General features: G+C 40.1%; 1 protein-coding gene across 1 annotated transcript; it reads left to right on the top strand.

The window, feature by feature from the left end:
* The first annotated feature begins 215 nt into the window (after positions 1-215).
* On the top strand, positions 216-12,960 carry LOC103470534 (glycerol-3-phosphate acyltransferase 4). Its single transcript, XM_008419056.2, has 13 exons — positions 216-374; positions 1,070-1,710; positions 4,280-4,349; positions 4,465-4,765; positions 6,312-6,386; positions 6,483-6,572; positions 8,968-9,061; positions 9,186-9,301; positions 9,408-9,463; positions 9,547-9,632; positions 9,737-9,865; positions 10,573-10,652; positions 11,318-12,960. The coding sequence occupies exons 2-13, from the start codon at positions 1,543-1,545 to the stop codon at positions 11,424-11,426; spliced, it is 1,374 nt and encodes a 457-aa protein (XP_008417278.1). The 5' UTR covers positions 216-374; positions 1,070-1,542; the 3' UTR covers positions 11,427-12,960.
* The last annotated feature ends 1,381 nt before the right edge of the window (positions 12,961-14,341 follow it).

Below are 14,341 nucleotides of genomic sequence, written 5' to 3'. Positions count from 1 at the left end.
CAATTACACTCTAATTTATTACCACGCTATATAGATTTATGTCCAATTTGGCATAATTTTTTATTTATTTATTTTTTTAATTGTGCCGTTTTTGACTTCCAGAAACGCTGCCCAAATTTTACAAGTGTTTTACTTTTTCTAAAAGTTTGCTGCAATTGCTCAGTTCGGCCACCAGGTGTCAATGTAGATTTTCCTGTTATGGATTTGTTCGAAGCTCTTCTGTCCTGTGTAGGCTGCTGCCTCTGGTCTGGTCGCCCGCTGATCGCTCGTGGTGTCCGGCGGGTGGAGTTTGGCCGCGGACAGCGAGACAAAGGCGGAGAGGGATGGAAGGGGGAAGCCGTGCTGTGTCGGCGCTGGATGCACAGTGACTGAAGGTTGGTCAGATATAAGTACCATTCAGCCTCAGCCATGTATTTCGCAGCTGAGTTATTAATACGCGGAGCGCCATGTAGTTGTATTAAATCCCGTGAAAGGTTGGCTCAGCATGTTCAGTGCTCTCAAACCTCTCTGCTGAGGGATGACAGCGGGCTAACTGCTAGCGTTCTGGCTCACAGCTAACTTCAAAATCGGGGATCACTTATGACTGGCTTTCGGAGGTTATATTAACGCATTAACACATTTGTTTAACCTTTTAACATTATTAAACGTAGGGATATGGATATATGTGTAAAGCTCCAGAGTGAATTTAAAGAGACAGCGGTTGTGGGTCGGTATGGACCATCCTGTTAGCCGTCCTCCTTTATCATGAATTCCTGATGATGGGCCTCCCTACAGCTAACGTTATCTCCTCACTGCAGTCAACATCACACAGCGAATATCTGATTATGTTATCGGGTCCATTACAGAAAAGGCATACATGGTTGTAAACGTTGCGCGAAAGCACTGCAGAAAGTGTCTTTTAAGAAAAGCCGGAAGCTAGCATGAGGGGCTGAACACCGGTATTACAGAAGTGTACACAAAGGCACGTTGTCTGCGTTGCATTATTACATTACTCGTCAGCATTCAGGCGGAAAGGGACGTTGCACTGTTGCACAGATGGCCCTGATGGTTTGTTTGCACATCTTTGCAGGTTGACACCCAGCAGCGGGGACCCCGGATCTTCCAACAGGCGAGGGAAACACCTGCCGAGCCCAGTTGTTTTTGTTACATTGTGTGCATCTCTGTCGTCAGCAGGAATTCATTCTCTGAAATACCAAAAGGACATCTGCAGCAAGGACAGGGCACGGATATTTTTTTTCTCTCTCTTTCTCTTCTTTTTTGTTAGACTTTGAACTCGTTCCAGTGTTTAGCAGACCAATGAAATCTGGGGAAAATGCCCTAAGGGGCAGGGTGAAGATGTCTGGTTGCTTTTGGATTGATTTTTCAGTAAATGTCTGGAGAAGCCCTGTACTCTGGTGAGATCAATGAGGGCATTTTCGTGACAAATCCCCACCTGGGCCTCTTGGGTCCAGACTGTGGAGACCTGCACTTACAGGAACTCTAAACTCTAACTTAAAAAAAAAAAGTATATAAATATTAATAATAGCCCCTTCTTATGTCAGGATGGAGCTCTTCTTCAACCCTTTTGATAATTTGCTGTGCATTCTGCTGGGCATCTCCTTCACCGTATGGTTCACCCTGCTTCTGGTTTTCATTATTGTTCCGGCCATTTTTGGGGTGTCATTTGGCATCAGGCGGCTTTACATGAAGACTTTGTTGAAGATCTTTGAGGTAAGAGCTCGCTGCCTTCCGATCTACTTTTCTTTGCTTGTCAATTAATCAAGTGTTTAGTTGAACACGACGCAGTAGTCATAAATAAAGATAAGATGAAATGCTGCAGGAGCGTTAAGAAGCGAGAGAGCAGTGGATGTTGCACAGCTCTGCAGTGACAACACCTCCACTGTCATTTCAAATAAAATATAAAATGATTACAGAGGAAAAGTTTTAAATTGAGCATGTTGTGTTAAGGATTACTTTTGCAATGTGAAAAACATTGGAATTTTATTTGTTCATAATCGAGGTCTGGACAAGAATGTGAAAAAATAAAATGAACTTCCACACTCAAATAGTGTCAGCACAACCCATTAACAAGTAGCTACGATGCGTTCACTGACTGTCGATCAAACAATCAAGCTGTTTTCTTTATACGTCTCTAGTAAACCTATACATTTAGTCCCATCGTTGTACATTTTAGGAAGCATTTTTCAGGGAATCCGATCTAACGTGTGCTCAGCTCAAGCTGTTTCAGGGCTGCGTTTAGTGTCCAACCAGTGGGTGTTGCATTAACTGGCTGATGCAGATTAACAGCAGTCCTACTAAGTGTCCTTCCGCTGTTATGTAACCAGCGGGAAATTATGCTGCAGACCTAGATCATTAACTGATGTGGCTCCAGTGCTTACTTATTTTTCCCAGTTTATAGTCCGATGTGGCAAAAACAATGTTTCATTTATTCTTTACTCTGTGGTAGCATCACCTGTAGAGCAGAAAGAAATGACTCACAAGTATTGAGATACCTTCATGGAAAAAGTGGTCGAAAAACAGATGCCGTATAAAAGGTTCTGAAGTTTGTGCTTAACTTTTAACTTAATAAAAAAGTGATCTATTTTCTTAGTTATCTGTTTTTAAGATTCAACATGTGAGGACAAACCTGATGTTTAGCAGGTTTTAAAGAGCTCAGGGTTTCTTTTGTTCACATGCAGTTTTTGCTGCCACAGGTCAGCGTGGATTCATTAAGCCGTTTCCACTGTTACTAGAAAGATGTTTCTGTTTCTGCTCACCCTAAGAATCCCTGTTGCTGCATTTTTAAAAGATGAATCAGTACCACAGCTTGTTGCAACACATTTTAAAGGTTGCTCTGACAGAAAGCAATAGATAAGCTTCATTGGCCAATGCTGTGTCTCAACTATGGATAATTGATTCTTGCACACGTAAAACCTCAAACTTAAGTTTGTTTGTTTTTTCCCCCCCAAAATGATTTCAAAATGTCAGTTAATGTTTTTTTCATTACTATTATTATTTTTCATAAAGAGACAAAAGAAGTTCAACCTTCTTTGAATTTCCCGTGTTTGACAAACAAACTCCAGATGTTACATTAAAGTGTTTGGACACAGGCAGCTTCCATGCAGTACCATGTTTTTGACCGTCTTTGACTTCAGCTGGCATACTTTGAACTTATCATGTGCCGTGTTAGTGTCATGTTGGATTGTTGGCTAAATAAAACTCAGGCAGCGTATCCCGGTCCATGCTTCCTGATCCTTTCCTACTCGCCTGTTGGCTTTTGGGAACACCCTGTTCTCTTCTCATCATGCGTTTTGTTTGATTTGACGTGCATTGGAACGGCCGGCTTTTTCCAGTTCTTCTTTGGTGTTAATTCATTATCTTGTGATTAGAGTTGGGATTGAAATCAGGACCTACCATTTTAAATTAGGTTTTCTGTAACTTATTGCCATAACAAGGATTTTTGCAGTTTTTCTCAAGCTGTTTACTGTAAGCATTGATTTTCCAGGGAACAAATTGTCAAAAAAATTTAATGTTTATGTTCTTAATGTCTTCACAGCATGCAAGATGTGTTTTCATGACCAACAAATGTTGAATTTCAAACACTCATTCATTTGGAGGTTAATTAATTGGCACACTTACTTAGCAATGCAGTGTTTGTTTTTTTTATTTCTCTAAAGCTTCAGGCATGAAGTTAAATGAAAAAATATTCATGCCAAAGGAAAATGAAAAGTCATTACTCATATCAACTATCTTCAAATCACTGTTCTGGATGGTGTTGCTGTGGGCAGAAAGAATCTCTGGTAGCAGTCAGTCTTGCAACGAATCTGAAGAGGCCTCTGCCTGAAGACTGTTGCTGCAGTAGAGATGATGATATCCCCGTGGTGCAACACACCTGAATCAAATTCCCTCAGCATGCAATCAGTTTCTACTGAGTGCTGCTGATGACCTAATTATTTAAATCAGGTGTGCTGAAGCAGAGATGCATTATAAAGATTACAAGACATTTTGTTTCCTGTTATGCCGCATTCCTTCACCGGGTCTGAATTAGAAAAGAGGTTTTTAATTTCACTGAGATATTCCCTGGTTAAATCAAGATCAAGTAAAAATAAAATATTGCCTGCATTCCAGTCCAGCTAACCTCATACGTTCATCTAGTGTCAACTGAACAGGGAAATAACTCCAGCACAGTAAAACAAACAGTTTCAGTGCTTTTTGTGTTTACTTTAAATTCTCTGCATTTTGGGTGCTGCATTTTGAGTGTCGTCTAAACTTTGATGTAACCTGTTCTCTACATTTCTAGTGGGCCACACTTAGGATAGAGAGGGGAGCCAAAGAGAAAAACCATCACCTGTACAAACCTTACTCCAATGGTAAGATACGATTGCGGTTGTCTTGTTTGGTTCGTTTTGGAATCGTTGTCAGCAGCCGTCTCTGCTCCAGAGGTGAATGTTGACGTGTGGCCTGCCTGCCTGTCTCTTGCTGTAGCTATAATCGCTAGGGAGCCCACCTCCTTGGAGGAGGAGATCAAGGAGATCCGGCGGAGCGGCAGCAACAAAGACCTGGACTCTGTCTCGGAGTTCGAGATGTCCGACATCTTCTACTTCGCTCGGCGAGGCGTGGAGAGCATCATGGACGACGAGGTGACCAAGCGGTTTTCTGCTGAGGAGCTGGAGTCCTGGAACCTGCTGACTCGAAGCAACAACAACTTTCACTACATCAGCCTGAGGCTGACCGTCCTGTGGTGGCTGGGCCTCCTGATCCGCTACGGGATCCTGCTGCCTCTCAGGTATGGGGAGATGCGTCACCGTAGCAACCACATTTCTAAAACCTCTAGGGTTTGTCGTGTATGTTGGTTAGGACTGGGTAATGCAGAGGAATAATCATATTGACATTTAAGGAGATGTGTGGCAGCAGTATTTATTATGATATAACTAAAAGTAAAAATGAATTCTAACAAATATTTTTTATATATAAAAAAAGTCGAAGTGCTGCATTAATCACTTAATTCATCAAAGTATGGGCGTTAACCTTGTAGTGCAATTACACTTTTATACATTTCTATTGTTTTTTTTTCTTTTAAACAAAATGACATCTTAATATACAAGTTAGTATGAGGAGCAAATTGCAATAGACAAAAATATGAGTTGCCTTTAAATAAAAAAGAAAAATGACCATCCAACAAAAACTCTCACTAACAATAAATGTAAAATAACATAACAGACCTTGCAATGTGTCCACAAAAAAAAAAAAATTGTATTTCCAGGGAGATCATGGACTATTTATATCTGATAAATTAATTATGAATGTTACTTTACCAACAACACGTTAAGCCCCAAATCCAGAGATGTCATTTTCGTCAAATATTTAATACACTGAAAATGCCCTTAATATTCCTGTGTAAAACTGAAAGTAAACAAGCAATTAGTATTTGACTGCATCACTAACAGAATCACAGGTGTGAGCAGAAGTTTAGCCACCGACAGCTTTTTATTTGAAAGGTGCATCAATGTTTATGTTGTTGGTCGATTCATTCGTGGAACAAAAATTGTTCTGATTTATCTATTGTGCAGGATTAACAAATAATGATTTCCAGTATCCGAGATGTTATTCAAAGGACAATAGTGTGACTCGACCCTCTGGATATTTTTTTGTCGTCTACATGAAGCTTACACTCAGAGTATTTTTGCTAACGCTGATTCCCATTTTCGGTCAAATATGTGATTTCATCCATTAATGAAATAAACGATTTAGTAATGACATAGAGTCTGTGCTGACAGTGCTTGGTGACTCCGAAGTGGCTGTAAACGCTTCCCCAGTGCGAGTTAAAGATATCGGGGTCGTGTTAGAGATTCACAGTGACAGCCACTCAGGACTCGGCGTGGCTGGCTCGTTTCCAGCTGTCAGTGGGGAGACGAATCAGGCCACCGCTGCACAGACGGACGTCATTCTAGTCTTCTCCATGGCTATAATAGATTCTCTCTTTCAGGCCTTGTCCAGTGAAATCTTGGCTGTGCTGTCAAATGTTGGGGAACCTTGCATTTCTGGATGCGTTTAATCCCCTCTACCTTTATAATCAGAACCCGCTCCAGCCCAGGATGATTGATTCATCCAGTTTTAGTTGACCTTTTAATCATTATAATCATTCCCGGTGGCTCCGTGGTTAATTACGGTGGTAGAGACTGCATGAGGGCTCAACATGTGCAGCCTGTTCTCAGGAGACTAACACTAGACGTCCTAATTGAATGTTTAGAATATAAAAACAGCAACTTAGTCCTGTGTTGTTGTTGTTTTTTTTTTAAAGACTGATGTTAATGTGTCCATCTCTCCTCCAGGGTAACGCTCGCCTTCACTGGTGTAAGCCTGCTTGTGTTCCTCACCTCTCTAATTGGACTCCTGCAAAATGGAAGGTGAGATGGATCACATCTCTTCTGTTTGAATTCATGAATTGATTAGCTCTGGGTAACGTCATGCTGTGTGTGTGTGCGCGTGTGTTTTCTCTACAGGATGAAAAACGTCCTCAGTGAGAAAGTCCATCTGATGTGCTACAGAATATGTGTCAGAGCTCTGACTGCCATCATAACCTATCATGACAGGTAGAGGACTGTTTTTTTTTTGTTTTGTTTTGTTTTTCGAACACACTGGTTCTCAAAGGTGTGAACAGCACTTCACACTGTTAAAATGCCAATTTGATGTGATGTAGCAAATGAGACAAATCATTTCAAACCCTTTTCTCACAGATTATGGGAATTATATCTTGTTCTAGTTCCACTGAAAAACAAATGAATCTGTTTGGGGGGAATGAGAGAATGTGTAATATATGGCTTGAGCGCCTATTGATTTAATTAAATAATTTAGTCTTTGTTTTTGGTAGGAATCTGTTAGTATTCCATAGATAGACTTGGTAATATTTGCAAAGGTTCCCCAAATTTATCTGTCAGATTGTGCAGACTTCCCGCAGACCTTGTGAACTCAGCTCTGATTCTCTTTGCTGTAGGCTTTTAAGGTGATATTGTGTTTTTGGTTCAAACTTACCGAATGAAACGATTGTTTCATTGCATCGTAATGCATTGAAGCGCGTTCATTGGTGTGGTTTTAGGAAAATTTAACCTGCTCTGCATGTTTAGTACTGCAGATTGAGTGTTTTGTAAGCAACTTGCTTATTTTAGATTTATTGTCTGAATACATGAATGTTTCTGAGATTACATCAAGGACTTTGAAATGTGCATTTTCTTGATAATAAACTACATCTAGCATTACTTTTTGGTCATTTACACATTTTAAAAGCAGCGTCAATTTACGCTTTTCTTCTCACTTCCTTACAGTCATTGATTCCTCCGCAGCATAGTTACATATCACAGGTAGTCAAAAATAACATTTTCTTCTGTTATTTATTGAAACCTCAATGATAAGCAAGTCCCATGTAAGAAAAGAAAAAAAAAAAAACAGAGCTCGAAGCAGACTACATCTGTCTTAACTCAGCAAGACTGAAGCAGCAGCAGCTCTAAACCGCTTGCAGTAACTTCCCTTGTACTGCTAACCTTGTGCATAAGGTGATCTCAATCCAGACTGCTGTAATCTGTGGTGCCATGACTCTGGAGCCAGGCTACCAAAAGCTATCAGAGCAGCCTAATTGGCACTCCTTTACTGCTCTACTTGTATCCTGTCCAGATTTAATAGATCTACTGCTTAATGCTCAAGCCGGGTTTTTTGTCTTATGCTTGAGCCTTTGTCTTCTCTTTATCTAATAAGCAGCTTCCTACCTAGCTACGCAGCACTGTGAAACAGTAGTAGCACCGTACTTCTTCTTTTTTTTTTTTTTTTTTACTTTCTTTGTAATTAACCACTGGTTTTTTTTTTGCATCACACCACGTGACTCGACAACTCACTCAAAAACATTGCAAAAGAACCCAGAGGATCATTTAAAGCGCTTCAAGTCTCACTTGTTTTAATCGATGGCGGTGTTTATAATTCAATAATAATACAATCAAATGGCATCCACGTTGGAGTTCCAAAATAAATATGACTGCTGTACAAAAAGTAAGTGTTGTTGGTTGAAGTTCACCTGCCAAGTTACCTTTTTTTTTTTTTTTTCTCCCTCAAATTTGAGCCGCAGCAGACCTCTGCCATTACTTAATTTCCGACGAGCCGTGCTCAGAGAAATGTGATCCCCTTCACGTATAAGAAGGAATGCAGAGGTGCCTGAAGCTCTGCTCGAGCTGTCGACAATCAAGAGCCATTTTAGGGTCCAGAGGAAGCACGAAAACACAGCAGAGTTCTCTGAAGCAAATAAAAAGTTCAGTCAGACACGGGGGCAGCTGCAATCCTGCTTCACTGAGATGATGTGCAGAGGTTATTGAGGGACATGTACTTAAACTGCAAGTGTAATCATCTGAGGGGAACACAAAGCGAAAAGGCAGAAGTTTATCTACGTGATGGCACATGTAACAGGAAGTGGAGGAGGAAGCTGGTGGTTTGTGTGCTTGCTGGTGAAGCTGACAACATCTGGTCTGTTGTTGTTGTTGGTAAGGGCGTTTCAGGCTTGACTGAAGGGTTTTAGGGATTTCACAGTCGAAGTCAAGACTTTAATAATAATCTGCCTTAATGTTCCATAAGTAATTAAATTGATCTACTGAAACTGAGCTTTTGTGATGAATTATGCGAATCTGTTCTGTTTCTCTTGACTCTTCTAAGTTCCTTCAGTCTCTGTTTGAATTTGGATCCTCCACAGGGTGGGGCGCTAAAAATAATCAGCTGACATAGGAGGTGTCGCTCTATTTACGATCGTAATTTTATCTCCGGAATGTCGACTCGATATGTTCAAGTTTGGTGTGAACGACACAGGCTGCTTTGTGTCACGCCAGATGAGCCCTACTCTCGTTCTTTCCTGCTGTTTCCTTTATGGAGTAGTTTCACATTCTCTGTGATGCTTAACCGTGACGATCTGTCTTAATGCACCGTTTTTTAAGACATTTTTTTGTACTTCTCTAGTGAGAATAAACCCAAAAATGGAGGCATCTGTGTCGCTAACCACACTTCACCCATTGATGTTATCATCCTGGCCAGTGACGGCTGCTACGCCATGGTAATTACAGGAAGTATGAAAGGAAAAAAAAAAATACCTAGATTATCTCTGTTTTAACTGCGGCTGACAACAGAAAGTCACAGCCCTGCCAGAAATGGATGCTACTATTTGTTTGTGTTGTCAGGTTGGCCAGATTCACGGTGGACTGATGGGGGTTATTCAGCGATCCATGGTCAAGGCCTGCCCCCACATTTGGTTTGAACGCTCAGAAGTCAAAGACAGACATCTAGTGGCCAAACGGTAGTACTTCCGCCTGTCTCTACTGTTTTTGTTTTCCACACGTGAAAAAAATCCTAATTGATTCCAGTCGGTCTTGGCAATAAGCTCCGTTGCTTTCATGTTGCAGGCTGAGCAATCACGTACAAGATAAATCTAAGCTGCCGATCCTCATTTTCCCAGAAGGTGAGCTTTTCAGTGAGTGAACTGTGCAACAGTTGTAGGTTTCATCAATGGTCTCTTGATCGGTCTTCGTCTTAAATTCACAGGGACCTGCATAAACAATACATCAGTCATGATGTTTAAGAAGGGAAGTTTTGATATCGGGGCCACAGTCTATCCCGTGGCTATTAAGGTATCCCCTTTTTTTTTCTCTCCCTTTATGCCTTAATATATCAATAAGCTTTTTTTTCTGTATTTTAAAGAAAAGTGTTGAATAACCTGATGTGTTCCTCGCAGTACGATCCTCGGTTTGGAGATGCCTTCTGGAATAGCAGCAAGTTTGGAATGGTCAGCTACCTTTTACGTATGATGAGCAGCTGGGCCATCGTCTGCAGCGTGTGGTACCTTCCTCCCATGTCAAGAGAGGTCAGACTCAACAGATTACCTACTGATTTTCAACAAATGTAGTTGTCATTGCATTAAACATACTTTATTTAATTAATCTGGTCTTTGAATGTTCTATTTTTTTTTTTTGTTTGTTTGTTTAAAAAGGATTAGTCCAAGATTCTTAAAAAATTGCCTGGAGATAATTTTTTAGAACAGTAAGCAGGACTGTGATGTGGTCAAACTTCTGTTAATTTTCTCATTTTATGATATATTTTTTTATAGCATTCGGTTGTGTTTTCAATGTTCAATGCACATTATGCAAATTTTTTTTAAAGAGTGTTTCTACTCAGTTGCACATCTGTTGCATTGCAAAAACCATGTTTCTATTTCTCATAACCACACAATATTTGTTATAATCTTTTTTTTTAATTATTATTATTGATCTTTTTTGTGAACCTTTTTTGTGATCGCCCTAATATGGGACAATAAAGAATATGTATTTTCTACTTCTTATATTGTTTAACATTTCTGTTTAAAAAAAAAACAACCCTTCAACCTCAAATAACATGATTTTTCCTGATTATCACAGTGACTGTGTATCACAAATAACTTCTGTGATTTTGTTGAATTCAAATGTTTTAAAAAAATAATTTTTTTTGAGCTTTGCTGACGTAGCTTTGTGTTTGAACAGATTCATTGCCTCTACAGTTTAACGCTACCGTATTTATATTTGTGCTTTTCCGCAGGAAGGAGAAGACGCCGTTCAGTTTGCCAATCGTGTAAAATCAGCCATAGCCAGGAAGGGTGGACTGGTCGACCTCCTGTGGTAAGACGCCATTTTCACGCACATCTAGAGAAGTCGGTTCTTTAGAGGAAAATAATAATTAATGATATGAGAACCGTTTTGCTTTGAAGACTGTTGTCTGGCTTAATAAAGCATTATTTAATACAAGTTAATAAGATGTTTAACATGGAAATACCAACAGAGTCCAAGTATTTGCAGACTATTTAAAGCCGTCTCCTTGATGTAACTCCACAATCACATGTAGGAATGGGCGTAAAACTTAAAAGTTTTAGGTTTTTCAGACTTTTTTTTCTTCTTCAATTTCATAAGGGGCACAAACGTGATAATCCTGTTAGTTGAAGAGGCTTTTAAGGCAAAAAGAAATGGTGGGAAAACCGAGCTTTTAGTTATGGATGTCATCGCTTTCCTTTTTTGAAATGAGAGCAAAAAAAAGGACATGCACTGCTGAGATCGCTGCTCTACCTTTTAGAAAACGTCATTAAAAGGAACAGCTTAACAATATTTTGTTCCTCAATGAGATTATTACCTTCCATGACAAATTACAGCTTAGAGGTTTCAGGTGTAGAAAATTACTGTTTGATCTGTTTTAGCTCCTCTTTCACGTCATTCCGATACGTCCGATCATATCGACAATTTTTTTTTTTTTTTATTTCTCTCTGAAATTGCACTCCTGATTGTTTGTGCAGGGACGGAGGTTTGAAGCGCGAGAAGGTAAAAGATACCTTTAAAGAAGAGCAGCAAAAGCTGTACAGCAAAATGCTCGTAGGCACCCAAGAGGACCGCAGCCGCTCCTGAGGGTTCTCCCTGGAGGTGGACTAACTCAGAGACCGCTCTGGACTTCGCTGGCTGAGCAGGCAGACAGCGGCGACCCCGTCAGGTGGAGCCGCTGCACTGGATCGTCCTCTCCTTGATGCCGGCAATACTCCATCTGGCTTCTCCAGTCACTGCCTCGGCCTGGCATGTCAAGTTGCATCACTGTTGCGGGGTATTCGCCCAGCCCGTCCCCTTCACCGCCACGTCGGAATAGTTCGATAAAAGCCTCGCTAGCCGTAGAAAAGGAAGGCGTGGCGCGAAGAGGAAGACTTCCTCTTGTGTCTATTTTCTTTCGAGGAGGAAACAAATAGTCATCTATATTTGACTTCTGTTTTAGTTTTTTTGTTTTGTTACAACTTACTTTTAAAAAGCTTTGTCGTGTCACGTTGCGTTGAAGTTTCAGGAGGTGTTGTGCCTGGAATGTAGAAAAGCGATAATGTAGATTAAATCTAGCGCGTTTTAATCTGAAAACCTGGGGACGATTTGCTAAATGGCCGGCGCCTACACTACAGGGCAAAACTTTGTTACGTTCTAGATATTTTTACGTGCTTTTTCCCCCGGAGGAAAGCAAAACAGATCTTGTATGAGAAGATTTTTATTTCACATCATGACGTGCATCTACGCGTGGCTACATGTCGGAGCAGGAAAGCTTTCCCGTTTGAGCGTTTTCCATGGAATGTGAGAGAGCTCACAATATGAAGTGGAAACTGTCCACCTACAGCTACGATTATGCAGGCATATTGATTTTTAAGCAGTTACTCCTCTTCAAGTCAATGCAGCAACACAGAGTAAAGGAGCGCACAGTCTTTTCATACATTTGTTTTTTATAGTTGTGCCTTAAAGGCTCATGGGCACCAAGGTAACTGCATAGAATAAATACCCATGACAGAAACAATAGCTGTAAGCAACAATCAGCGGGTTCATATTCAAGTACACTTCCAACCAGGCTCGGTTTTGTGCAGTTTCTGTATTACCTCATTTCAATAAAAGCTACAAGCTTTTGTCTATATTTTTCCTTTAAATGAAGATGTTGTTTTTGGTTTTTTTCCCTTCCCCATACTTTGCAATCTCAATGAGGTCTCTAGAAGGGACTGTAGCTGTAGTTGAAGCTTTGCATTAGGCTGGGGGGGTAGCGTCGTGGCAACAGCCTTTTTTTACAGGTGTCTCCCTGAAACATTGAGCTGTTGGTGTTGGCAGGGACAGTCATTTAGATCCTGTCAAATCAATATTTAAGAACGGGAGTCAACTCTTGACTTGTGGTTTGTTGCATCTGAACTTGCCACAAAGGGCTGTTAAACATCATAAAATGTGTTGGATTTTTTACGATCATAAATGCGTCAAAAATAAACCTCTGAACCATGAACACTCGGGAAAAGTAAAGTTTATTGTAATAGCTGAGGCACTGATGTAAGGGATGACGTGTGCGTTCTCAATGTTATAACGTGTCGTAAGTGACGGATCATTAACCGTTAAGCTACTTAAGAGTTGCGTATTAAAATGATTATTTTTTTTCCAACAGTCTCAAGTTTCAGAAATCTTTTTTCCTGAAAACATAAATTCTCAGTCTAAACTGGACATATAAAGAAGATTCAAAAATGGTTTTGAGAACATATTTCTTCTAAGATCACATAAACATGAGTTTTATAAAGGGTTCAGTCTCAAATAATTAAACATTCAACCTGTTGGTAATCGAATTTGTATTTCACTGATTTAATAATAATAAAAAGAAACACAAACGTAAATTTAAAAGAAAATTCAGAGGGGAATTTAAAGTTGATATTCCGATTTTCTCCAGCTGTTGATACCCAGCAGCTTCCGATTCCAGACTGATCGTACCTCATGACAGGGAGTACATCTAGTCTGGTAAAATACTCTTCACGGTCTAAAACCCAAAAAGTCTTCTCTCTTTCTCTTGGCTGTCATCCAGCCAGAGGCGACACACTGAGCCTATAAAAGCTTTTAGGACGGGTCGTTCCTAAAAACAAGAAAATCCAATTTAAACAAAGTTGATCCAAGCTCTGATTGGGCACGGTTTCCTGGTTGTGTGTTTCAGTTCCTCCGCTTTACATTTTTACACTGACTCGGCACGAAGAATACACAGACGTTGCGTCATGTCACTGTGTCACTGGGCGTGGCCTGGGGTGGAATGTTTGGCCACATATGTTTTCAGAACCCGTCATCAAAAATGAAGTCAAAATACAATTCATGTCCTTTCAACACTTTTTTTGTTTTCGTCCTCGGAGAGAAAGAACTCCACATCACAACTGATAAGAGTATGACCGTCTGGAGCAGTCTTTTTACCACAAAGGAAACAAAGTCATTCAGTAGTCATTCAGAGTTTTGGCAGATTAATATTTTCCTTTTAAGACCGTTATGTGACTTGCACAGTTTGGTGATTATATTGAACAGCTAATTTACATCCGTAATTTCAAAAAGTGAGGCTTGTATTTGCAGTCAATTCCTCATACAACGATATTTTTCAAGTATTTATTATATGGTCGTGGCTTACAGGTAATTGAAACTCAAAATTTGGTTGCTCTGGAAATTACGATGTTACATAAGGCTAATATAAAGGATTTTTGAAGCAGAAATATCTAGTACAGAACATAAAAAAAAGAGACGTGGGCCACTGAGAAGCGGCCTGTTCCCTTTTCTGTCATCTGTGATTCAGGAGTGGCTTTAAACAAAGAATGCAGCCGTTACCATCCATCTCAAATAGTTCAGTGAACGACGGCTCTTTGAAGGTCAAACTCTCATGAATCCAATTTTCATATTACTTAGGCAAATTATTCTACCGTGTTTTTTTTTCCCCTTCCACTCTACTTTTTGGGTAGTTACTTGGGATACAGCTGCACTGTAAACAACCAGCTCACTTAGCGATGACGTTTTGTTAGCAA

The sequence above is a fragment of the Poecilia reticulata genome, linkage group LG9, assembly GCF_000633615.1.
Source record: "Poecilia reticulata strain Guanapo linkage group LG9, Guppy_female_1.0+MT, whole genome shotgun sequence".
Taxonomy (NCBI): Eukaryota; Metazoa; Chordata; class Actinopteri; order Cyprinodontiformes; family Poeciliidae; genus Poecilia; species Poecilia reticulata.
This window is presented reverse-complemented; position numbering and strand designations above follow the sequence as displayed.

Excerpts from the sequence above, each read along its gene's own strand:
- LOC103470534 (XM_008419056.2), top strand. The coding sequence starts at position 1,543 with ATGGAGCTCTTCTTCAACCCTTTTGATAATTTGCTGTGCATTCTGCTG. Across the intron at positions 4,766-6,311 it reads GGGATCCTGCTGCCTCTCAG|GGTAACGCTCGCCTTCACTG; the intron begins GTATGGGGAGAT and ends TCTCTCCTCCAG. Across the intron at positions 10,653-11,317 it reads GGACTGGTCGACCTCCTGTG|GGACGGAGGTTTGAAGCGCG; the intron begins GTAAGACGCCAT and ends TTGTTTGTGCAG.